The sequence below is a fragment of the Apteryx rowi genome, unplaced genomic scaffold, assembly GCF_003343035.1.
Source record: "Apteryx rowi isolate R43461 unplaced genomic scaffold, aptRow1 scaffold_147, whole genome shotgun sequence".
Classification (NCBI taxonomy): Eukaryota; Metazoa; Chordata; class Aves; order Apterygiformes; family Apterygidae; genus Apteryx; species Apteryx rowi.
The window spans coordinates 975288-999764 of NW_020447719.1; the positions used below are offsets into that span (position 1 = coordinate 975288).

The following is a 24477-nucleotide window of genomic DNA, read 5'->3' on the forward strand; positions in this document are numbered from 1 at the left end:
AATATTTCAGAACCTCAAAAACAAAGAGCCATCCTCAACTAAAATATCCCTTGCGGTCTGCTAATAGGTTGTACCACTGTTACCATTTTTGTAAATTTCCAAAGCTGTTATTTCCTTTTTAGGAGAAAGGAAAAAAGATTTGGATCACCACAAATTTTGTAATGCTTATAGTATGTGCTCTAACAATTTCCATTTAACACGTAAGTGCAGTGTAGAGGTTGAACAAATAAAATTTCGATTTAGAGGAATGGAAGTTTGCAGTTGAAATAATAAGCACCTACAGCACTCAGAATCTGGAACTGGGTTGTTTTTAGTGGAACTAATTTGATATGAGTCAGCCTTAAGTAATATTTCCAAAATGCTGCAGGGCTTCATGAGAACATTTAGCTAATTATTACTGGAGTTTTGAGCCAAAATCATATTTTTGTGTATTCACCATATGTAGGCTAAAAGGCTATATATCTGCTATAGGTATGGAAAACATCATACATTTGCAATAATTTATAATAAACACCACACCACCTATTTATAGGCAAAAGGCTTGCGGTAGGGTGCCCATGGAATAACCTTTCCCTTCAATGGAGATTTCTTCACCTTCTGTTGCAGTAAAAGTAGCATACCAGTTAAAATGAACTAGCCTTTGTTTCATCCTGAGAGTAATAAAAGTTAGACACACCTACCAGAGGGGAGAAACTGGCCTGCTCTATTTAATTTAAATTATGCATGAACAGTGGAAAAACTCACAACTCGTTTTATGTGACAATGTGAAAGGTCTTTTTCTAGGGCTTTATGCTTCTATGACCAGATATCCTATTGTTAATTTTGGGAACTCAAATCCCTTGGCTTTTAGGGAAATGACACTAGCTTCTGAAAAACTACTTATAAAAAATAATCATAATTAAGTACTGATATGGTACTTTGCTTTGTACCAGATGGGTTCACAAGTTTAAGGCTAAAAGGAAGCAGTTGGCTTGGGTAATGATTATTAAGTTTTAGCAACTTCAATCTTTTGAGAAATAAAGGATTAAAAGCAGATTGGGAAGGGTTTCTATTCATGCAGAAATTTGTAGAATTTATATAAAAGATAGTTTTACAGAAGAAAAAAGGCAGAAGAGATATTACTGATGAATGGACAGAGAAAACGGTGGCATTGTAACTCTGTGTTTGAAAGCTAGATCTCACTTACAGTGAAGTGATATACTTGCAGTGACCTCTGCTTTCAGATTCTTTCACTAAGACCCATCCAACTACTTGGCCATCTCCAGTAATGAAAATACAGCGTAACAGGAAAAGAGCCTTGAAGAATAAGAGGAACGTTTCTTTTCACATATCACAAGCTAAAGAGAACTAGAAGAGAAATAGTCCTTTGATCACATTTCCCCTTAATGAAAAATTAATAAATAGGAAACTATATAGGAAGAACAAACTGAGATGGCTTAATTAGAACACAGTTGCTGTAAAGGTGAAATTTCTATAATAACACATTAAGTAAAGATGTCCTGACTTTATCAAGTATGAAACATTCATAATTGATTTTGAATTTAGATGTCCTAGGGGAATTTACACAATATTTTATATATTCTGTGAAATTAGCTAGACTATGTTCTCATGCACCTTCATGGCTTTTAAGGATAGTCAAGGAAAATAGGGCCAGAAAAGACTTTTCTGCAGATGAAACTATTCCTGTATTAACTGGACTTTAGACCCTACTTGCTCCCCCAAACACAGGTTTATAATGCAAGTGTTTCATGGGTCAGAACAGAAGGATAAGGAAAGCATATAAAATGATGCTGAAAGGACAGTATTTAAAAACGAAGAGCAGAGAGAAGATAAAAAAATTATTAAGAAAAAGGGAAAATCTACTATGCTATATCTTATTCACAGAAGGCAGGTAATTCTTCCTCTTGACTGTGCAATTTATATAGCTAATTTAAAACAGCCAGCAAGAAGGAAACTATATGAATGAAAAAGTCTCAGCTGAACTTTATGTGACCAATTTTTTTACCATGTTATAATTGCAGAATATCATCACATTTATTTAATAATGTTTTTCTACCAGTTATGGAAGATATGCATGCTCTGTATTTCTGTTAATGGAATGAGAAAAAGGTTGTTGACCGGACTTACAGAAATCAGCGTAATAAACAATTAATACGTAAATATAGCTATGCCAAAAATAAACATGTTGGGCCTGGACTATCCTGCATTTGCATTCAATGTACAGTTCTATTTGCACTGCAAATGTAAAACCACAACTATTACTGAAAGATCATAATCTGCATTAATTTATTGTGATATTGATCTTGTCCTTCAAGACAAACTTTTAATCAGAGAAAATAAAACTAGTGTTTTTCCTGTGAAATTTTAAATTCGTTTTACAAACATCATGCTCCATTGCTCACCTTGCTGCACCCTTCTGCCCCAGAGAAAACTTCTGTATTGACTTAAAGGGCATTCAGATGGATCCCTTCCAGTATTCAAAATCTTTCCTTTTTTGCAGCTGGACCATTCACTGAATGCTCCTGCCTGCTGCCTCCTTTGCAGTTAAGGTTACAGTTTAAATTTTCCTTGGTCAGCTGAAACTAATGATGCAATTTTCAGATAAATATCATACTGCACATGAGAAACTCCATCTGGTCTCTGTTTATCCATATACTGAACAACAACAGCTTTGTCCACTTTCATATTTCTACTCCCTGATCCCATGCACACTTCTGCATCTCCTTATCTTAATTCACTGTGGTAAACTCACTGCTTTAAATGGGAGAAGTTTTCACATTCACCTAACCATTTAGCTGATTTGCATCATTCAAATGGTAATTATGGTCTGACATCAGCTGTTTCGCAACATCTAACTGGTTGTCCCACACCAGGGTGACAGGCATGACGTCAGAACACCAAAGGAATAAAAATCACTCCCTTAGGGCTGCAATGGCACGTGGCGCTCTCTCTTGAGCAAATTTGTTTGCATAACTGTGTTACTGCAGAAACGTAGGAACTGTGGCGCAGAGATCCGTAATCCTGCTGCCTCTTTCCCATTCTTGGTGAAGGGCAGGGAATCAAGGTGAAGGGCAGGGAATCAAGCCAGGCCCTTCCCTGTTCCTAGGGCCCCCCACTGGCCTGCAGGCTTGGAGGCATCAGCTGGCGGATTTGGGGTGAAGACAACATCCAGGCTCCTCTTTTGCAGGAACTTGCTTGACTCCACTCCTACCTCCAGCCAGCCTGCTCCTGTACCATGACTTTTCATACAGGTAGACAATTTAGTTCCTTGCATGGACATGCGAGTTAAGCCAAGACTAAATTTAGCGAAGAAATGGGTAATGAAAAGTCATGAAAAAAGTCATTTACTCCAATAAAGTGATATCAGACAAAAACAATCTGGGCTAAAATGTGAGAATATTTACACCCTTGTACCAACAATGATTACAGTTAAATACACAAGGCACTTTAAAATGTCTTGTGTATGCTTTCCATATGCGTATTTCACACTTGTCCCCACCCAAAGTTGGAAGAGAGAGCTTGTGTCCCATAAAAAAAGGAGGCATCCACCATCAGAGATAAGGAAAGGTTCTCATGGAAATATAAAGACCCATTTTAAACATTTAAACTCTTTTAGTATATTAGTTTTTCCCAGCTAAAATAGCATTCTCATCCAAGCTGTAAGATGCATTCTTGAACGACATCCATGGAATAAGAAACAGACAACGTAAAGCTGAGTAGTTCCAGATTCTGAAAAGTAAGAGAGAGCTCTAAGAGCAAAAATGAACAAATGTTTAAAGTGAGCTCACAGTAACTGCTGAAAAATTGTTTCTAGGATGTGTTTTTATTAAACATGAATGCATTCAATCACCAAAGAAAATCTCCAGACCAAGCAAATTCCTATGCATTGTGGAAGAAACTTTGAACCCAGTATTTTATGTTGGGGAAAAGGTTATAATTCAAAGGTAATCCTGCATCTTTGGTTATGATTATTAAGCTAAAATTTTTATTAACGATATTTTATGTGGACATAAGGTAGTTAAAAAAAAGAAAAAACGAATGAGTCACTTGGCTTAAAAAGCACAGCAGCATTGAGGTCTGAGTGTTATTTGTTAGCTCATGTCTAGCAGTGTAAAATAAGTTGGGAAACAAAAGTCTGTTTGTAATTTGTTTTATAATATAACATCTTCCCTCTGAAATACAAAAATTCCTCGTGTAAGGCTATGGCTAGTGGTCTGAACTTTCTCAGGTCTGTGAAACACTGATCATTTTTCTCATCCCAAAGGAACAGTAGATGGGTTGTCCTTGTACAAAATATGGTATCCACCTGCACCTCATTACAGAGCTGCATTTTTGTACATGCCACACCACAAGATCACCATGATGACATAGCAGCTTCAGAGCACAGCGTGACTAGGGCTTTTTTTTTTTTTTTTTCTCTCTCTCTCTTGTAATACAGAGGATCTGGCAGACGTTTACCTCCTGACACTGTTTACAGCATATATTGGTTGATACAGTCCCTTATTGCATCTGCTCTGGGAATTAAGGAAAGCAGCTTCAAGGCGGTAAGGTAAGTGCTGCTGCATGTTTTAACTGTAATGTTCAGCTATTTGAACGTAGCTGTAATGAGAACATGAAAACATGTCAGGACGAGTTTGCCAGTTCGAAAATTGAACACAAATCAACAGTTGTTTAGTGCATTTGCCTTCTCAGTTTCCTTAAAACAACCTCACATGTTTTGTGCACCAGCGTTGCTCTTTTTTACATTCTGTGCTGTTCTGCTTCAAAGGAAGAAGTGGATGTATGGTGCAAAGAAATTTTTAAAAGGCTACTCATTCTTTACTTACTCATTCACAAATCTATTAGTAATAGCTCCATACCAATCCTCTTCATTTTTTAAGTCATTTGGGCTTCATTTTACAAAAAGACAAGGTATAGAGATATTTAAATAGTTAATCAAGTAAACAGTGAAAGGAAAGTTAGAGGTAGTTTGAAATTTTTAGTTAATCGTTTTAAGACACATTTTAAATACACTCTTGAAACTTTTTAATATTAGCTCTTATGCATACTGTATACTGCAGAATTAGGATATATTTAGTTTAAGGCTAGTTGAATGATATTTATTTATTTATTTATTTATTTTATTTCATGACAACTTTAGAAACAGAGTAGTATAGACCAGTTCCAAAATAGCTTGAATAGTTTGTCTATTCTACTGCAGTAAGTATTTTCCTAAATTTGTGGATTTGCCATTTAGTATGTTCTGGCAGGTTGCCTAAGTAACTTCACAAATGTTTTCACAGATATTTCACAAAAAATCTGAAAAGAACAAACGTAGGTAATTAGTTCAAACGTGCTTATGTTATAAGTTAAGCATGCAAGAATGTAGCTGATGTTATCTTTTGGATTCATATAATTCACTGTAACATCCAAGCATGTGTACACAATTTACTTACCTTTTACTCTTTTGACAGAGAAACACAGCTGCACTACATGTTCACTTTACTGTGCTATTTTGTCACACACACGCTCATAGGCACTTACATTACAGAACAGTCATCTACATTTTAAAAAGTTGACAAAATCATTCAAAAAACTGTATTCTAACTCATTAAATTACTTCCAGGGTCTTGCAGAGTATTTTAAATGTTGCAAACTCTTTAAAAGAACTGCCAGCCTATGAAATCTGTAATAAAATTAAGCATTACAAATATAATTTGAGACCACAAAAGCACTGGAATTTGAATCTAAAATAGGACATTTATGCTACTGTATCCATAGGACTCTAAAATGATGCAGATGTGTAAAAATATCACTGTAAGGCCAGAGAGTGAAGTCCAAGAGGTTGGTTTCACTGTGTTTTATACCTGGGAGTACAGAAGCAGTAAGTCCTCCATCCCTAATGTTTAGCACCTAAATAGGGTCAGATTTTGAGCTGAATTGTATCAGTGCAGCTTCCTTGACTTCAAAGTACAGTAAATAAGCTGTACTTATTTATACCAGCAGGGGACTGAAGGTTGATTTAGTGTGTTTGCATACAGTAATGAACAACAGACAAAGAAAACCACACTGATAACGCACATTTCAAAACTTCCCAATGATTCCTCTATCCCATAATTTCTAATTAGGCAAATAGGACAGGAATAACACCATAGGAAAGGTATGCAATTGTCCTCTCTAGTCCAAGGTCAGCAGTTTAATATCCAGCAGGGGGACTTTGTGGTTGACTGGCTGGAGATAAGATAAGATGATTTTTTAAAAATCTATGTGCTGCACTGCATGAGATCAATAGGCCCTGCTTAGAGGTGCTTCAGTTGAAGATTATTAGCTGGCTAGAATATGATGTGGCTTTTACCAAGTCAATAAAAGCAAGGAAATTTAGAACAGGGGAAAACTCTAGCTGTTGCTCTGCATTTTAACACTGTGTCCTCTGCGTAACACTAAATAATAACCTATAACAAGACTAACTTATTCTGCTGGAGGATTGCCTGGATCTGAGATGAACATCTGGTGATCTGTTTACAAGCTGTGCATAGATACTTTCTGAAATTATTCAAGAACAAGGGGGATTATAAGAATTTTCCTAGCCATCTTACTCTTTGAACTGAGCTCAAGTATACTGAGCTTTGCCTTTCACCGGTGTAAATCAAAGTAAGCTCATTGACTTCAGTGACACTAGAGTGAGTTATACTGTCCAACACAGCATCCATCTAGGTTGTAAGAAATAGCAGCAAGACACTAATCTTCACAGAAAAATGGAATGTGTTCCCTTAAAAAGGAGAGACCACTTATATTGGACCTCAGCATAGGGGCACTGAACATCCTTTTGCCATATGTGAATTAGAAGGTCAAATATGTGAACCAAGTGCTTTATTGACCTACTGCTTTAGAATGGTCGCATAATACAATCAGCACATTTATTCTTACATGGATACAAAAAAAAGAGAATCTGTGAGGCCATTCACATTACCTGAAGTCCAGTCATTTCAGATCCACAGTAGATCCATATTAGATAGAGTATAATCAGGCACACTTATGCAGTGCTGGGTGTTTGACAAGTCCAGGAGGATACACTGTATATTTATATTAGCTTCTTCTTCAGCTGAACACAAAACTTAATGGGTAACCATAGCATGGTCCAGGAGAAGTAGACACTTCAAGCTCCTGGTGTCTTGTAACTTTCCTGGCTTTTCTGAACTTATGCCAAATCACCACATGTTATTCAAACGTGAGGCATTTCAATATATTAGGAATAGCAATGAACAGCTGAATAGAATTTGAATGGCAAAACTGCCTCTGAACATGACCTTGAGCAAAAATGAAAACTCCTCTGTGCCAGGGTTAAAAAACTTGGATTGTTTTCCTTCTTGTAACTTAATGAATGGCTGCATAATGATGTTAAAAATGTGTTACTTACTGCATCAGAATGACCTGCAATTTCACATTACAAAGGCAGATTAAAATAAGACAAGGACTGTAAATTTACAGTAGTAACAATGCAGTACTAACAGACTAATACTTTTTTCTTAATTAGTAACTTTAAATGGGAAGCCTGAATTAATTAGATTTGAGTCATAATTTTTATATGGGAAATATTGCAAAAAAGAGAAAGATTCAAAATTATAACTTTTTTTCCCCTTCCACCATACAGGGACGAGACACATTGCAAAGATGATTCTAAACTCCCTACCTGTCTTTCTGGTACTGATTAGCGGCATTTTTTGCCAATATGACTATGGTCCTGGAGATGATTATGGTTATGATCCTTTTGGGCCATCTGCAGCAGTCTGTGCCCCAGAATGCAACTGTCCTTTGAGCTATCCTTCTGCAATGTATTGTGACAATCTTAAACTGAAAACCATTCCAATTGTACCAAGTGGAATAAAATACCTTTATCTCCGAAACAACATGATTGAGGGTATTGAAGAGAATACGTTTGATAATGTAACAGACCTGCAGTGGCTGATCCTAGATCACAACCATTTGGAAAATTCAAAAATTAAGGGAAAAGTTTTCTCTAAACTAAAACATCTGAAGAAACTTCATATTAACTATAACAATTTGACTGAAGCTGTTGGACCACTCCCCAAAATGCTGGATGACCTGCAATTAAGTCACAACAAGATCACAAAAGTCAATCCCAGTGCACTTGAGGGGCTGGTGAATCTGACTGTCATTCACCTCCAGAACAACCAGCTGAAAGCAGAATCTGTTTCTGGGGCTTTTAAAGGCCTGAATTCACTTCTGTATCTTGACTTAAGCTTCAATCAACTTACAAAGCTACCAACAGGACTGCCTCACTCCTTGCTCATGCTGTATTTTGACAATAACCAGATCTCCAATGTTCCTGATGAGTACTTCCAAGGTTTTAAAGCCCTGCAATATTTACGTTTATCCCACAATAAATTAACAGATTCTGGAATACCAGGCAATGTCTTCAATATCACATCACTAGTTGAGCTGGATCTCTCCTTTAATGAGCTGAAGAGCATCCCAACCGTCAGTGAGAACCTTGAAAACTTCTACCTCCAAGTCAACAAAATAAACAGTGAGTTAAACTTGCATATTTTTATTGACAGTTATCATAGTCAAGATGCTAATGGTGGATGTAAATATCTAAAAGGGCAGTTCAACCAGTCTGAAGAAAAGGTCAGACTGTTAGCACATTGACATTTCTTTGATTATTATTCAAATTATTGTTAAAGACAGTCATTTCTCTGATAGTTACCCAACTTAACGTTACAGATGGGCATTTCTAGCTTTTATAATACATAAGCAGGATGACTTGTGGATACTATTGGTCAGATCCTCATCTCATGTAAGTTGGAATAACTCCATAGAAGACAACTGAGTTGTTTTATGCAGTTGAGGAAAAAGAAAATGTTTAATCAGTGCTGTAGATGTTCAGAATTTTTAAGCCAACCAAAGGAGACTGATATCCACTGCAGATCAAACTACTATCTGTAGCCATTCAAAAAGCTAGTAGTGAAAGTGCTGGAGGGGAGGAGAAAAAAATCATAAGGGACCAGGCACATGGCAGAGTGAAAAAGACACCACAAAGCAGCTGCTTTATTCTCTTTCTTCTCTTTCCTCTCCTTCCTTCTCACATGCAGAATCCCTCCAAACCCATCCTGAAATCCTGAAGAGCTGCCCCTACTGTTTCCTCTTTTCATTCCCATTTCCCACATCGCATGACCAGGTGGCAAGCTTGTCTCCATTCAATCGTGATTTGAAAAAAGTTCCTTCTAAAGTCAATTGATATCACACCTTGCATGAGATCATGGAAGTCCACAAGGCAGAGAAATTTCTAGTGAGACAGGGCTTTTCCTAGGCTGTTTTAATCCTGAGGTGGGAGCATCTGTCCAGCATCTACTCTCACTTCAGAGCCGTTCTGGCTATTCCTCAGTCAGCTGTGGCCCCGAACAGAAAGGTAGTATGCATCAAACGTCATATTTTTTCTGCAGGAGGTCTTACATCATTGTTATGACTGAAATAAACTAAACCTCCCAAAATTCTGTTTGCCTACTGGTATCCATCAGGGGACTTTCCTAGGATATCAGTGTTAGATAACAGACTTAATTTTTCCATACTCCATGCAGACATAGCCATTGCAGCAAAACATTTTAGTGCAGGTCTTGCTAGAGAAATGGAAAGACCTTTTAAAATGTTTTTTATTTACTATGCTTCACATTTTCCTCAATGTTATGTTTTTTTTCATATTACATATCAGTTTCTCATTTTGATCAGGGAAAACAACAGGCTACTACTACCCACATGAAGCAGCAGATATAGCAAGTTGTGGAACCCCATCACTCTCCCGCTCCTCCTAAAAGAGTTAACAATAACGATGTTTAAATTCTTTTCACTTGATAACAGAACTACCACTTTATGAGATAAATGAGGCAATTCTTAATGCTTACAGTGGTTGTGTTGAGCCTTCTTTAAGATATCTAGGCACCAAGTTTGCTTTTCATTCATATTTCCAAGGACTTCTGAGCAACCGTGACAACAAATGACTTTTTCAATGACACCTGTAATTCCAGAATACTGATCATCATCAGCAGGTGATGGTGTGGGGAATAGGTGTCCACTGGTTACTTCTGCACTATCTTTGCTTCTATATCAAATGACGTCAGAGAATTCTGATTTACTGTTTTTGCTTATCCAGAAAATGTGGCAGATTTTCATAATAAATTTTCTTAAGTCTTTAATTTCACAGGCATAGTATTGTGTTCCCTAATATGTTAATAAACAATGAGTGACCAGATTTTGTTAGCAATAAGCATTTCAGTTTAAGGAGGAATCAGATACAAGGAGAGCAAAGCCTTTGCAGTTCTTGATTTATTATACCTGACCTGGAGTTCTGAGTTGACTGCATTGACCTTTGAGCCTCAAAAAACAACTTTTTTTTTTAATAAAATATTCTCAGTTGCCAGAGATTTGGCTAAGAATGACAAGGCCAACTTTCTTTCTTTACCTTCACCCATGTTATATGTGTACTGTGAAGGAGAAACTTCTGTATTAGGGCTAATGATAACTTGTTCAATGGTTAAAAAGGATATTGATCCTTCAGATAATGCTTACATAGCCTGAAGTTTTCAGTTATACTGAAACCCCATATAAATATACTTCTGCAGAGTTCTTTATTTGTTGTTGTTTGCCTTTTTCTCAGATACCTTTAAGTATCTTCTTATTCATCTCAGAGCCTATCTGTTTACTGAGGAGGAGCCACCTGAGTCCAACCTTTTCAATATTACAGGAAAGAAAAGGAAATATTTCTCCAAATTATTGTCCATGGATTTCATCCTGGGCTTGCTACAGTCATTATGCATTGCCATACCTCAAAAAATACCTATCTGAGAAATGTTCTTATTTGAGTGGCTTTGAGCTTGTTGAACAAGGGGTGATGAATATATGCATCAAGAGCTTCATAACACAGTCAGCTTCATTTCAGTGTGTTCTGCTCTCATTGCACTGTGATGTGAGGAGCAGTGGGCACGGAGGATAGCAAAGTAGGATGCAGACAAATTCAGAATAACTCCTCTGATCTCTAGCTAATAAATCAAAGCACAACTACCATATTGCATGTAGCTGGGTATCAACAGCATAGTTCATCAACTGTACTAGATAGCAGCTGGATATATAAGCTAACATAGGATCATGGAAGGCGAAATACCTTTGCTCTCTCCAAACTTCAAGTTCAGAATGTCTAAAATTGAGCCTTTTTTTTTTTTATGTCCTATTCATAGCAAGTTTAATTTGGGAATCAAATTCCCTGCTTAATACTAAACAATGGTTTGTTCCCATGCTTTACCATGCCATTAGGATTAAAAGTGTATATATATATGTATGTATGTATTATGTATTATGTATTATGTATTATGTATGTGTATGTATTTTGTTATAGATTTGCCTAGTCCAAAAGACACTCTGCAGGATGGAAAAAAAGTATAGAAATCCAAAAGGGTCAGTGATACAAAAACAGGCTCCACAGCCTGACTTCTTCCTATTTCATTTGCACTTGCAAAGGATTAATAAAAGATTTATTGTTTTCATATGAACCCCTAGCAATAGAGATACTACATGAATGAAATATAACAAGAAGGAAGGTGAAAACATCCTGGAGGACAGTTAAGGGGTCACATATTCTGTTACAGCCCACTGGCTGGATCAATAACTGTAGCATAACTGTATTTATTCTAAATGGAGCAAACTGTGGGGGTGCATTACAGCCTTTTATCTGGCTCGCTCCACCAATCCCAAGGTAAATTTTTACCATGGTCTGTGCAGAAATGACACAGATATAATCACTATGGCAGATGTGAGCACAGACCAAGGATGACTATGGGGTTGTAGATCCTGTTTGGATTGCCCAGGATAGTGCATACCTAAACTAGGAATGCTGGCATGGTTAATCACTCAGCTTAAGGCTGCTTACGCTCCTGATATACAAGGGATATAGTCTTGCCTAGCATATAGTCAAAAATTGATTCTGCCCCCAAAATGAGGATTTTTGTGCTCCCATTCTGTTCTATGGCCATGTGAGAGCAATGTGTTCCTGTTCATAGTGCGTCACAGGGCATATGAAAGATTGGGAGCATATGAGAGGTGAACTACAATTTCAGTGGAGTACCGGGCCATGATTTTAAACCTACATGTGTTGTCTTTTCACAGATTATTGTAGATTTTCAGATATTTGGCATTTTGCTAATATATCAGAATTTCTTATAGTGACAGACACTTTTAGTGATAAAAAAACCTGTTTAGATGAAAATCTTTTATCCAGTCTGTGTTACTATCCCTGTTTTTGGCTTATGCAGGAGTTCTGTGCTGGCATAGTATAAATGTCACACTAGTGGCAAAATTCCAGGTTAATCACCTCTGAACTTGAATCTTCTTAACTCACAGTGACATTTTAGGAGGAACATCTGTAACGCCAATCACTGTGATAAAGGAGGAAGTAAGATAGTAATGTATATTATGCAACAATACTCTAATAGTCTCACTGATTGCAATTCCTGTACAGAACATACAAGTTCTGCACGTACAGCACTCTAAGTGTATTCACAAAACCCACTTACCTTATGCTTTGCTAGTGGAGACTGCAATTATAAAACAAACATTTTTAGTATGCTTCTAACAACTGGCAATTATATGCACTGTATAATAAATTAATATCCAAATGCAAACACTATGAACCAAGTATTGGAGCTTGGACACTGAAGTCCTTGGCTGACTTCACTTGACTTCTGTAAAGACTAGACCAGATTCTGCTTCCAAAGTGGTGCTTCCAATCTGATAAACACTGTCTGCACAACTTGTTATTTTAGTAGCACAGATAAACAGCATCGTTTGCATGCATGAAGTTTACATAGTTTAAAAAATTAAGCATCTACCCAATTTGTATATAAATATCTTATTTTGCCACCAAATGCTATGTGGTAACAAATAGAATAATAGTAACAATAACAAATTGGTAACAATACAGAGAAATGAGTAAGTAAATTTAGAAACAGCTTTTTTTGAAAGCATGGCCTTCAACAAAAATGCTTAATATGATCATTTTTTTCACCTGAATGAGGAAAAAGGAAAAAAAATCTATATTTGAATTCATGTTTGTTTGAATGCTGATAAATTACACCCAAACTATTTGCAGAAAAGTAGACCTAAATAATTAATTGTATAATCTGTAGGCCAAGCAAATGAGTTCAAAGTCTTGGGAATTTGTTTTCAGTGGTTAAAAGGGAAGACATTTGAAATACATTTGAATACATTTCTCTAATGCACATTCAAAACACCTTATTTTGTGAAAGCCATGCAAATCTTTACCCATTCTTCAACGTCATAAGTCTGTCTCCACCAAATTACCTAAGCTTTCATGCTTTAAAGAGCTGCCTATAGAGATGGGTGTGCATTTGTACTTGGTTCACACAGGCCATATTTTGTCATTGACAGCAGATGATTCTAGTGCCAATGTTGGAAGAATCCCATTGAAGTTAAAGTGGTAATATGAAAGATAATTCCTCTACTTCCTTTTGTATTACAGCAGAAAGTAGTTCATGACAAGTTTTCTTAGATGAGTTAATTAGTCACACAGAAAATATAGATACCATGGTGTTTGCAAAAGTCCATAAATTAGGACTGACTTAGGAGGGGGTATGACTGGGATTCACTAGGACATGTGCTTCTGATTTTGAGAACCCTACCCTGATTTCTCAGAAGACAGTCAATCCTCTGCAACATAAAAGCAACTGAAGGTGTGAAATTTGTCAGCATACCGGTGAATAGGTTCCCCGGCAGGAGTCCCTTTAAAATATTTTGAATTTGATCAATATCAATGGGCCTAAGAAGAGTGAGACTCTCACACTACTTCTCTAGCACTGACGGTGCTTTTCAATAGACCAGTTCTCTGTCTTAATCAAAGGAAACAGAGATAAGAATGAAGGACCATCTTGCAGAACCACACAACCTGGTATGCAGGGAATATTAGATTTATTCGCATATTTTATCTCTTTTCCACATGACAGAGGTGTATGATATATATGTATGTCTGCTCATGTATATTAAACACAGAGTTTGTCTACCTCATTTAATTTCTTGCTGACAGTTAATATTTCAGCTCATAAGATGCAAGACATCATAGTTTTCCATTCCAGATCTGACTGGTGTTATGGAAACCAAAAAGTACTTCAGTGAATAGAGGGGGTATACAGCATGATATACAAAGTACAATAACTATTTCTAAAAATATTCTTTACATTTGCACTTACCTTCTAACCCTGCTGTTCTGGAAAAGTGCAGTTATACAATTTTAAATGCACAACTCCCTCCCCGTCCTCAGCCCCAAATTTCATTTGGAAACTAATAAATCAAAACAACATATACAGAAAATACTTGACACAGACACCCACTGGATTGATTCTTCATAAGAGTAATGCCCTATGCTGTTTTCAAATTTTCCTGAGTCATTTCATCTCCTTCAATTTCTTACATAGCACTAATTTTCCTCTTCCACCATAATATACTCAGCACAATCTCTTCCTCCCTCTGCAGCCCCAGTTCCACTGCTTATTCATCTTTTCTTTTTTTCTAAATGACAGATTAGACCTCTAAATAAGAGCTGAAGTCTTAAAAATCAGGTGGGTACTGGGAGCATGGAGCACTTGAAAAATCCAGTCTTGAAATTCTGAACATCTCGTAATTAACGATAAGACCATCTCCTCACACAAACCTCTCAAATTCCAGAAAACTCATGAAATTACATCAGTGGACACCCAAAATATTGAAAAATAATAGAATAAATTCAAGGTCACAGTCACAATTTCAAAACAAAAAAGAAAGAAAAATAATTTTTTTTCCTGATTTGTTAAAAATTACTCATGCTTTCGCTTATTCATGTTTCCTTTGTGTTTCAGAGTTTCCACTGAGAAGCTTCTGTAAGGTTGTTGGACCATTGACCTATTCCAGAATCACACATTTGCGCCTGGATGGAAACAATCTCACTCGGGCTGATCTGCCTCAGGAGATGTACAACTGCCTTCGGGTAGCGGCTGAGATCTCATTGGAGTGAGGCACCTCGGAGTTTCCGTTTGCCTTCTAGGGGTCGTAACTATACGAATTACATCACAATAGCTCTTTAAAATTAGGATGTGCCTTCAAAAAGTGTCAATCTGCATATTATCCATTCTGTTTGTTAATATTTAGCATGCACTTGGCAACCTTAAGGAAATATCTTTGTGCATATTTTTACAAATGATTGTATTTAGGAAGTACAAGAATGGCTTGACTCAGCACAAGATAAGCCCTCATCTGGCCAGTAAGTTGAGGAAAAACATTCAATCTTGTAGAAATCTATGTCCATGCATGCAGTACATGCCAGCCAGTGACAGACTTATGTGGAAGTCAGATGGGTTTCAGTACAGTGCTGAGCAGGATGGGCTAGACTGTGTAAATACAAGATTCTCCTGCAAGCAAACAAATATTCTTAATTAATTATTCATGCCTTTCTCACATTTTTATCATTTAAAAAGGAAATAAAATGATTTAACAACATAAAAGCAATTTAAAATGTATGAAAAGAAATTTTAAGAGCCTGTGAGAATTAGGAATTAGTGGAGTAAGTGAAATATAATAGGGAACAAGAACCTTTTTCAGGTTAAAAAAATTGTTTATTCTTCTTTTTGTCATACTTTCATTTAAACTTTCATGGCAAGATTTTTATCCATTACTGGTAGAATTGTTATTTCAAAATAAATCATGTATACAAGTATTTTTATTCAATTACTTGCATGCTACTTTTAACCAGACTGTAGAAGATAAAACATAGCAAATAGTATTGTTGTATCCATATCATTGTCAACTATGTTTCAGTCTTTTATAAATTGAAAAAAAAAAGTTCAGGTTAAAATAAAACAATCTAAGCTATTGTATTTTGCAAAGTCATTGCAAGGTTAAATAAACTGTTTTCTCTACTTTCTAGTTTCAATAAGTTTGTAAACATGATTTTATATACTCCACTGCATTTGTGTTTGCCATTGAGTCCATGCCTTATGAAGTTTGCATTATGGGAGTCATAGCACTGTGAAATTGTCCGAATTAATTTGCCAGCATTGTCAAAAGAACAATGAAATTGCTCAGAAGCCCCAGGCAATGAGTAAAATGCAGCCCTAACCACTCAGGACAGAAAAATACTAGTACATACTATCTGGGAATGAGTTGTCCAAATATTGTCTGTGTCCTGGAACTCACACTAACATAAATGTGCCAGTAACTGAGAGCCATAAATGGCTTCCTTGCAGACATCCGCTAGCCCATGGGTACTGCTTTCCCTTCAACTACTAGACTATTAAACACTCAAACAGAAACTCTTCTAGTTTTCATAGCAAAACCAGAAACTATCACCTCTAAAAAAAAAAAAAAAAAAAGCCCTGTAGTCAGCACATTGACAGCTCCAGATGCTCAGAATCAATATGCAATTCAGAAAAAAATCTGAGATTAGAACAAAAGGAGAGATACAGGAGAGAATGGAAATATTTTCCTCCTCATTTTTGTTTGACATTTTTTTACTTCTAGAATTCATAAGTATTACTATTTTTTTTCCAAATACAGTAAATTAGAAAATAACCTTTGTTAAAAATAAGCTAGAATTTTCATATAAGAATAAAGTCTAAAAGCTAGGGCTTTCTAAAAATGTCTAGTAGAGTGGGAATCACTATGGAATGGTTAGAACTAGTGAAGTAGTCGCTTTATACAGGTTTTTGAATCAAGATTCATGTCTGATTACTGAGGTAGCCCTCATCATTTTAGTGGTAGATTATACTTCTTCTGTATTTCTTTGTCTGCCACTATTGTTTTATTTAATACTGGGACTGTCTAGCATAAGTATAGATCATTAATGAGAAAACTGAGAATTTAATGCACTTTCTTGGTTTCATTTTTTTCCATCAAAGACCTTGAAAATATTAACTAGACTCAAGTAAAGATAATGTTTTCACATTCTTCTTTGCTAAAATAACAATTTAAGAAATCTCATCCCAAAATATTTAATTTAATCTAGAATAGAGCCTAGGTCACCGTAACACAGGAGAAGTAAGGAGTGCGTGCAAAAAATCTCAGAAAAGAAAAAGACATGGGAAACAGCATTCAAGTCTTTCTAAAGAGATTTTAAACCAGCCATTTCCTTCACAGGCAGATACACTAATCCCTAACCTTTGGAGCACAAACCGATACTGAAATGCATCACCACCTAGCTGTGATCTAGCAACCAGGACAGAAAGTTTTATATGTTTTCATTTGGCTTGAGTAAGTACTTTGCTCTCTTTATGCAACATAAAACAGTGTGAACAGTGAGACTGAGAACAACCCAGCCCAGAATAGCTTAAAACTTGTTGGTGAGGATACTGTTCTTCAGATGGATAATGAAGTTTCAAATCCCATTTAAGCAGAGCAGCAAGTTGGACTTGGGCCTCGACACCTCTGAGAAACATATGCTAGGACTGGATAAAATAAGGAACCACTTATTCCTCCCTGGCTTTGTGAATCTAGCCCTCATTTTCTATTTTTCCAGCTGAAACTTCTCATCACATTCAGATAACATATCCATGTAGTCTACACAATGACGGAATCTGCTTATGCTACAAATAACTCATCCAGAGATGTTCATGAGGCATTTAAAGTGCTGTTCAAGGGGCAGAGTAGAAAGAAGCCCTCTGTCAAAACAGCAAACAATACTAACGACCTCCCTCAAAAACTGGGGAACCTTCACCTTGCTATAAACACTTGGACAATTAAGAGAAAATGGCATTTGGCAGTAGGTTTTTATCTTAAACACCTCTCTCTTGTGTTTCAGGGGGAGTCCCAGGGAGTTAGGGGAGAGAAGACAATGCACGGCTTGCTCTCACTGTGTTAGAAAAATCTGATGCAGTGAGGTCCTGCTAAAGGAGAAAAGGGACACTATACTTCTTTGGTTTCATGTAAGATACAAACACATAGGTTTCTGCTTCTGCATTAATTAATTGGTTTAACTCTCTTCAAAGACTATGTAAGTTTCCAATCTTCACATATCCTGCAGAAACAGATATGCAACAGTAGACATTGATTTTTTGTTCTCAGTTTATGAAAATTACATAAAATGTTTTCGAGACACGGGAAGAAATGTAGGCGTTCGGGAGCACTTAACGTTGCTAGAATCTTGTAAATTGAGTCACTGTAACTTGCAACTTTCTGCTTTTTCTGGAAGAGAAGTTGATGGATCTTGATTATACAAGCTTCAGTATTCTGAATACTGAAATGCACGCTATATACGTCCCTGTTCCCACTTAACCTGATTATATTATAAAATACTTTTATGCACAGGTGTGAACATGTAACTTCAAAGTAGGCAGACATGAATTGATAATAAGACAGTCTCAATAGTGTGGAGACAAAGGGATAGGTAAATTATTCTGAACTAAAGTCTGTTTAGGGCTACATAATATGCTGCCTATGGAGTAGTTACACCATTTACTTACAATACATGCCCCTCCTTCTTTCCACAGGTTGAAATGGGTAATATTTACCATGACATTTTCATGTGAAATTTCATATGCAAGAACTGACAACAATCAAGATGGTTTGAAAGAACAGGAATTTGAAAGCAGATGTAAAAAAGAAGGATGTATGCTCCTAATTTCAAAAAAAAAAACAGTATTATGGAGACAATATACAAAAATCAATAGACAAAAAGCTCACCAACAAAAACTCAGAAATTGGTCTGTATGTATTCCATGCAATCTTTCACAAAGATTGAGTCACCTTTCAGATAAATGCATTGCCTGATTTAAGAGACCTTTTTTTATATTAGACTAAATTATAGAAACTCCCCAGAAAGAACAAGTAAAGAGTCACGTCAATTCCTGGAAATATTCTGGAAGCATAAAACCTTCATGCCTTCTACTGCTTTAGAGACTATTTAATATTCCCCTAATCAATCAGCATAGTCACATGGATCAAAACAGTTAGTCTGTGAGCAATGGTTTACTATGGGTGTCCTTCGTGTGCAACGAATGCAGCAGGGTCCTGTCTCCACCCTGACAGCAGCGTTTGCCAGCGCTTTCTGCCTCCTTTGTAACCTGGTGTCTCAGCCGCTGTGGTGGAGGGCAGTTATTGCAGTTGCAGCACTTGCACGCTCAGGAGCAATGCCATTGCCCCTCATCCAAAGAAATCGCCCACTGAATACAAAATGAATGAAAACAGCTGGATACAATAAACTTGACAGAACAGTTCAAAGTGACAAAGGAAACCATTATGACCAGAGCTTTGTGTTCTAGGCTATGTTGTTCACAAGGGGATTTATTTACTTGGAGTCTTCTGCACAGATTGGAAAACTGGAACTAAAAGAGAGTGAGAACTGGGCTTTGTTCAAGTTTTGTGTCTCATAGACAAAATGAAGCTGGAAACATAGCAGACTAATTTAAAACAATTTTCACAGAAATGTTAAGATTTTAAAAGTTATATTTATATAGATGAGCCTGCATTTTACATGGGCTCAATCTGGCTCTTAAGTGGTCTTCAGTAAGAGACAGGGGTTTAATACTGACTTGTGAATCCTGGCATTTATTGTTAGCATAAAACTGCATAGGAGATATGTGACATGACATATGTTTCTAAAGCACATACATTGTCTTATATCTTTGCAAACAGTTTACAGTTAACCAGTAAGTTGTTTCCTTACCTCTCCCATCCTTAACAGATTTATAAGACAAAACAAGCACTATGCAATTCATCTCTGCATAAAACTAAGTTCTGTCTGGATCTTCTTAATTAAATATTTGATTTTAAATGATGACATCATCAAAACCAGTGCAGACCCCCAGTTCTCTTGGATGCAGGAAGAAACTGAGAGATCAGGTTATCATACAGGCTTTCTATATGAAGATTCCCCAGAAGAGCCTATTGCGCCTCCTGAAAACAATTGGCTTAACACTCTTGGTGTGCATGAACTTCTTTAGCAATCCAGATACTTCTAGATTTGAAAGAACTGATAACAGTTATTTTAAAGAAAAAAAGAAATGATATTATTTACAATACCAATAATGACAATGATTGAGACTGAGAAAATGTTTCCGTTACAAATTTGTACTTTCACCATTGTGTAGTTACAACATAAAATTTTGCAATCAAATTTTCAAGTTTAGTGACAGAGAAAATCATAAAAAGTACACTAAAATTTTCTTTTTTTTTTTCTATAAAAGGCCAGCCTATAAAGAAGAGTTGCATGTCAAACAATTCAGACATCCTACTGCAAAAGTTTTTTCATGTCTAGGTGATGATTTTGGCTCACATGCTGAATACTGGACAGGGGAGAGTTGTCTTTTTCACAAGGAGGTAGAGTGAAGACACAGATTTCAGTCTGGGAAAGGAAATGTTAGCAAGAGTCTCTCAATTAGAGACCTTATTCTAGATAGCATTGTAGCTTGACAATACAAGTAATTTTTGCAGGAAATATCCCTGCCTCTTCCAATACATTTGTATGAAGGAATTAAATCTATCCAGCTAGCTGTGAATATTGGGACTACTTCAAATTATCTCAAGTCAATCTAACTTTGTGTACATTTTTGCAGGTACATGGTCTACTAGCATACCCCCAGTTTTGCCTGAAAGGGAATAAATATGTTGTTGCTTAGCATAACATAAATCCTTCTGAAAAACAGGAACAGGAAATTCATCACCACTCATTTCTATAGAAGCAAAAAATCTTTAAGAAAGGCAGTCAGAACTGTTATTCCTCCAGTTGCAGCAAACAGACTGAAGAGGGTATGGACTGTGAGGTTATAAAGCAAGAATAAAGTCCAGCAGAGAGCCACTAAGGCGGATGGCTGCAATCAGAACATCCCTTAGTCTTCCCCCTTCGAGGCTATGCAAGTTCAGTTCCCCTAGACAGTCCTAATATACCATATGCTTCAGCCTCATAATTGCAGCCTTCCACTGTCTAAAAGAGCTTTGTAGAAAAAATTAGCCAGACACTTCTCAGGGGTGCACAACGAAAGGACAAGAAGACAAAGGGCAAGTTTCAAAAGAGGAATTCAAGCTGGACTTAAGAAAAGTATTCTTCACAATGAGAGTGTTAAACATTGGCACAGGCTGCCCAGCAAGGCTCTGGACTTTCCATCCTTGGAGATTTTCAGAACTTCATTGGACAATGCCCTGAGGAACCTGATCTAGCTTTGAAGTTAGCCTTACTTCAAGCAGGAGTTTGAACTAAACAACCTCCAAAGATTCTTTCCAACTTATTTTTTTCTATCAATCTACTATTCTATGAATAATGGTAAACAATGGGCAAAAAAAAAATTAGTCTTAACAACCAGCTCAACAGCTGAAGAGTTTTGCATTAAATTTACGTGCAAAATTTAATGTTTCAGGTCCCAACCCATAATTCAGACTTCTTTGATATTCACAAAAATCATAATTCAGCTAATGTTTAATCCTACATGGACATAGATTGCATAGGTAAATTCTGTGGAAGCTTTCCTTTGACGCCTAGATGTCTACAGCAGGCTTGTGCAGATCTGTTTCCATTTTTGACAGTGTTGAGTTACTGAGTGCCAGGATGTCAGGGTGGAATCAAACATCCATCCCATCTAACTCTCTCATGTGGGATGGCACCAGCAAATGTGCTAAGATGCCTACACAAAATAAGAGAAGAAGTCTTATCAGCTAGCATCTCAATGGGCAGAGTGCTAATGGAGGACATTTTAGTTCAGATCTTTTTTTCAGATTTAGATATTGAAGAAAAAACTCTCTTTTTGTAAGAACATAACTTAATCTGTAGGCTATATTTATGGATGAATCTCTCTTAAAGCTTTTCTACTTAGTATGAATAATTCAATAGTATTTGGCACAGAGAAAGAAAAGGAATGCTAAACCTGTACTCCACTTCAGGGCACTCATCTTGAATGTCAGGTTCAGGTGCCTAAGTGAATTCTCATTTCATTATGCAAAGGAAAATAGCCTTAAAGGAAGAGGCTGAGTGCTTTCAATCACGCTATATTCTGCAACTTCAGAGATAAAGTATGCTTCAAGGAGGAGTTACGGCTTAGACAGGAAAGAATTGCACTCATATGACCACATGCTCTAACTGCAAAAAGGATACCACCAATTCTTTCTGAGTGAAAATGACCTGCATAAAGTGCTTGAGTCAAACGAGTTCAGAGGTGAGACTGAATCACTAAAAGCCTCTGGTTACTGAACACATAGATATCTTTGCTCTGAAGATTTCAGTTTGCAAATCTTAAATTGTCCTCAGTTTGCTGTTCTTAAGGTTCGCTTTTTTTTTTTTTCCGGTGTCTGCCTCCTCCATGCAATGTATAGGAAGATATAGTTACATAATTGAGAGCTAAGGATTTCAGTAGGCATCAGCATAATTGAAGAATTATGTGCTGCTACTCTTTTGTGTTATGAAGCCTGATTCTTTGTGGGTGTAATCCTATCTAAATCTTTTTTCTTAATCTTTCTTTTCAGAACTCTTGAAATTTTTATTTGTAGATCAGAAAATACAGCATTTAAAACAACTCTTGATTACCAAAGGAGTCAGCATAAGAACTGCAGCATATTTCTCTGCCAGAAAACATAACCAGCTGCTTAACAATATAGAATTTGCTAACATTAGGCTTCAACCCTTCATCAGACATGCAAAGACTCATTCATTTGCTGATATCCCTGGCTACTTGCCAGTTCCACATCTGGGCATAGTTGCACCTCTTGCAAGGCAGGAATACGTATTTACTTAGCAGATCAATGGATGTTTCCCAGGGTCTCCTTGCAGGGGTTGATGCAGGAGCACTGTTGAAAAAGCTACTACTGTATTACTGACCCAGAGGACTTCCATACCGGGAGACACTAATATGGAGGTTGCAGCTCCTATCATCTTTCCTACTGCAATTAAATCAGTTCCTGTATTACTCAGTTAGCTTATAGCGTAGTTACAGAAGTGAATGAGTTAACATACAGGTTTTGGATGTGCACAGATAATGGGCTGTTAGATTTAACTACGTGGACTGCTAAACTGGGCGGAAGAACATTTCTGGTGACCCCTAGCATAGAGTAAAGTATGCAAGACAGCAGCTTTTTTCATCAGCTTGACTAGAACACATTTCCAAAATTACAAAGGGATTTTGGAATATATTGAATAATATCCGGAATATATTGAATAATATCTGTAAAAGTATATTTCTATTGATGATAATGCTTTTATTGAAACAAGCATCAGATTGCAGACAGAAGTTCTGGAAGTCTTTAAAAGTTTCACACCTTATAAACCAATCTAGTATTAAACTGTCCTCAGGATAAACAAGGCCAAGTGCAATCTTTCAGATCCTCTGTTTTCTTGAACTTTCTAGTATCTCATCCTGTGCATCTGCCATCCATCTCACTCTACAGACTGGTTTCCAAACTAGATAAACAAATATTTCCTGAACTTCATATTTAGACTTCAACACCAGGGTTGTTTTACTGCCAGAGAAATCAACACAAAGACTAATAATTTCTCCAAAGGATGCCAAAAATTATGTGCAATGCCACATTGATTTCAAGAAGAATTTCTGATTCCATGTATAAATATAGGATGTTTTTATTCATTTCCTAAGTTTGGGTAAGAAAAGTCATCGCCTGAAGGATTTTCAATTTCACCCTATTTTAGAAGGGTGACAGGTATGCTGTCCCTTGTTAAATTCAGAGTCCTGAGATGAGATGTGTATTATCTATATAACGCACAAGCGGATCTAGGCATTTAGCTCTGAGAGTCACAGCAGCCGAAGTGATGAGTGGGGAATCATCTAGGATAACTGTAGACAGCACTGGAGCACAAGCCTCCTCTGTTAGGGAATCTGGACTGCTGCAGGGAGCCTCAATATAAAAGCAAGGATTCTCTCCTGGAGTTGGGCTCCACAACTCTTTCTTCAGAGAAAAAGGTGGTGTCAGTGGGCACCAAAGTGCTTGGTGATGAGAATGTCTGTAAAGACTTAGTGTCAAAATGTTCTGTCTGAAAGGATACTTAGTGGCTGGAGTATTCACAGCGAATCAGATTCAGGACTTCAAGTCAGGGCTCTGGAAGAAAACCTGAGTGCTTTTGGAAATGACAAAGCTTGCAAGTTATGACCAACATGATAGTTTAAAAAAGAAATCATGTATTACAATGTGTAATTTCTATATTTCCCCAAAAGCATATGTATTAAAAAATAGATGAAAAGTATGTTATAATTAATGGGAAATAAAATAAGGACTGGATTTTCATATAGCTTATGTCATTGGTATTTTTTTTTAATATTCAAAAATGACCTGTTTCTTGAATTTCTTATCTTGCAGAACAGAGCTATATTATAAGCTTTTTTTATAAGCTTTTTTTTTTTTTATTAACCTGTGTGATCATTCTTTTTTGTAACCCTTGCCATTCATTTTAGGGGAAAGATCTGCTTATAAGTTTCAGATTCTTGAAATTCATCACCGTATTTTGAGAAGGTAATA

General features: G+C 36.6%; 1 protein-coding gene across 1 annotated transcript; it reads left to right on the forward strand.

Annotated features, from left to right (window-relative positions):
* Positions 1–4231: 4231 nt before the first annotated feature.
* Positions 4232–15950, forward strand: LUM (lumican). Its single transcript, XM_026058449.1, has 3 exons — positions 4232–4549; positions 7631–8527; positions 14895–15950. Exons 2-3 carry the CDS (start codon positions 7651–7653, stop codon positions 15047–15049), a joined length of 1032 nt encoding a protein of 343 aa, XP_025914234.1. The 5' UTR covers positions 4232–4549; positions 7631–7650; the 3' UTR covers positions 15050–15950.
* Positions 15951–24477: the final 8527 nt, after the last annotated feature.

Excerpts from the sequence above, each read along its gene's own strand:
- LUM (XM_026058449.1), top strand. The coding sequence starts at position 7,651 with ATGATTCTAAACTCCCTACCTGTCTTTCTGGTACTGATTAGCGGCATT. Across the intron at positions 8,528-14,894 it reads CCAAGTCAACAAAATAAACA|AGTTTCCACTGAGAAGCTTC; the intron begins GTGAGTTAAACT and ends TTTGTGTTTCAG.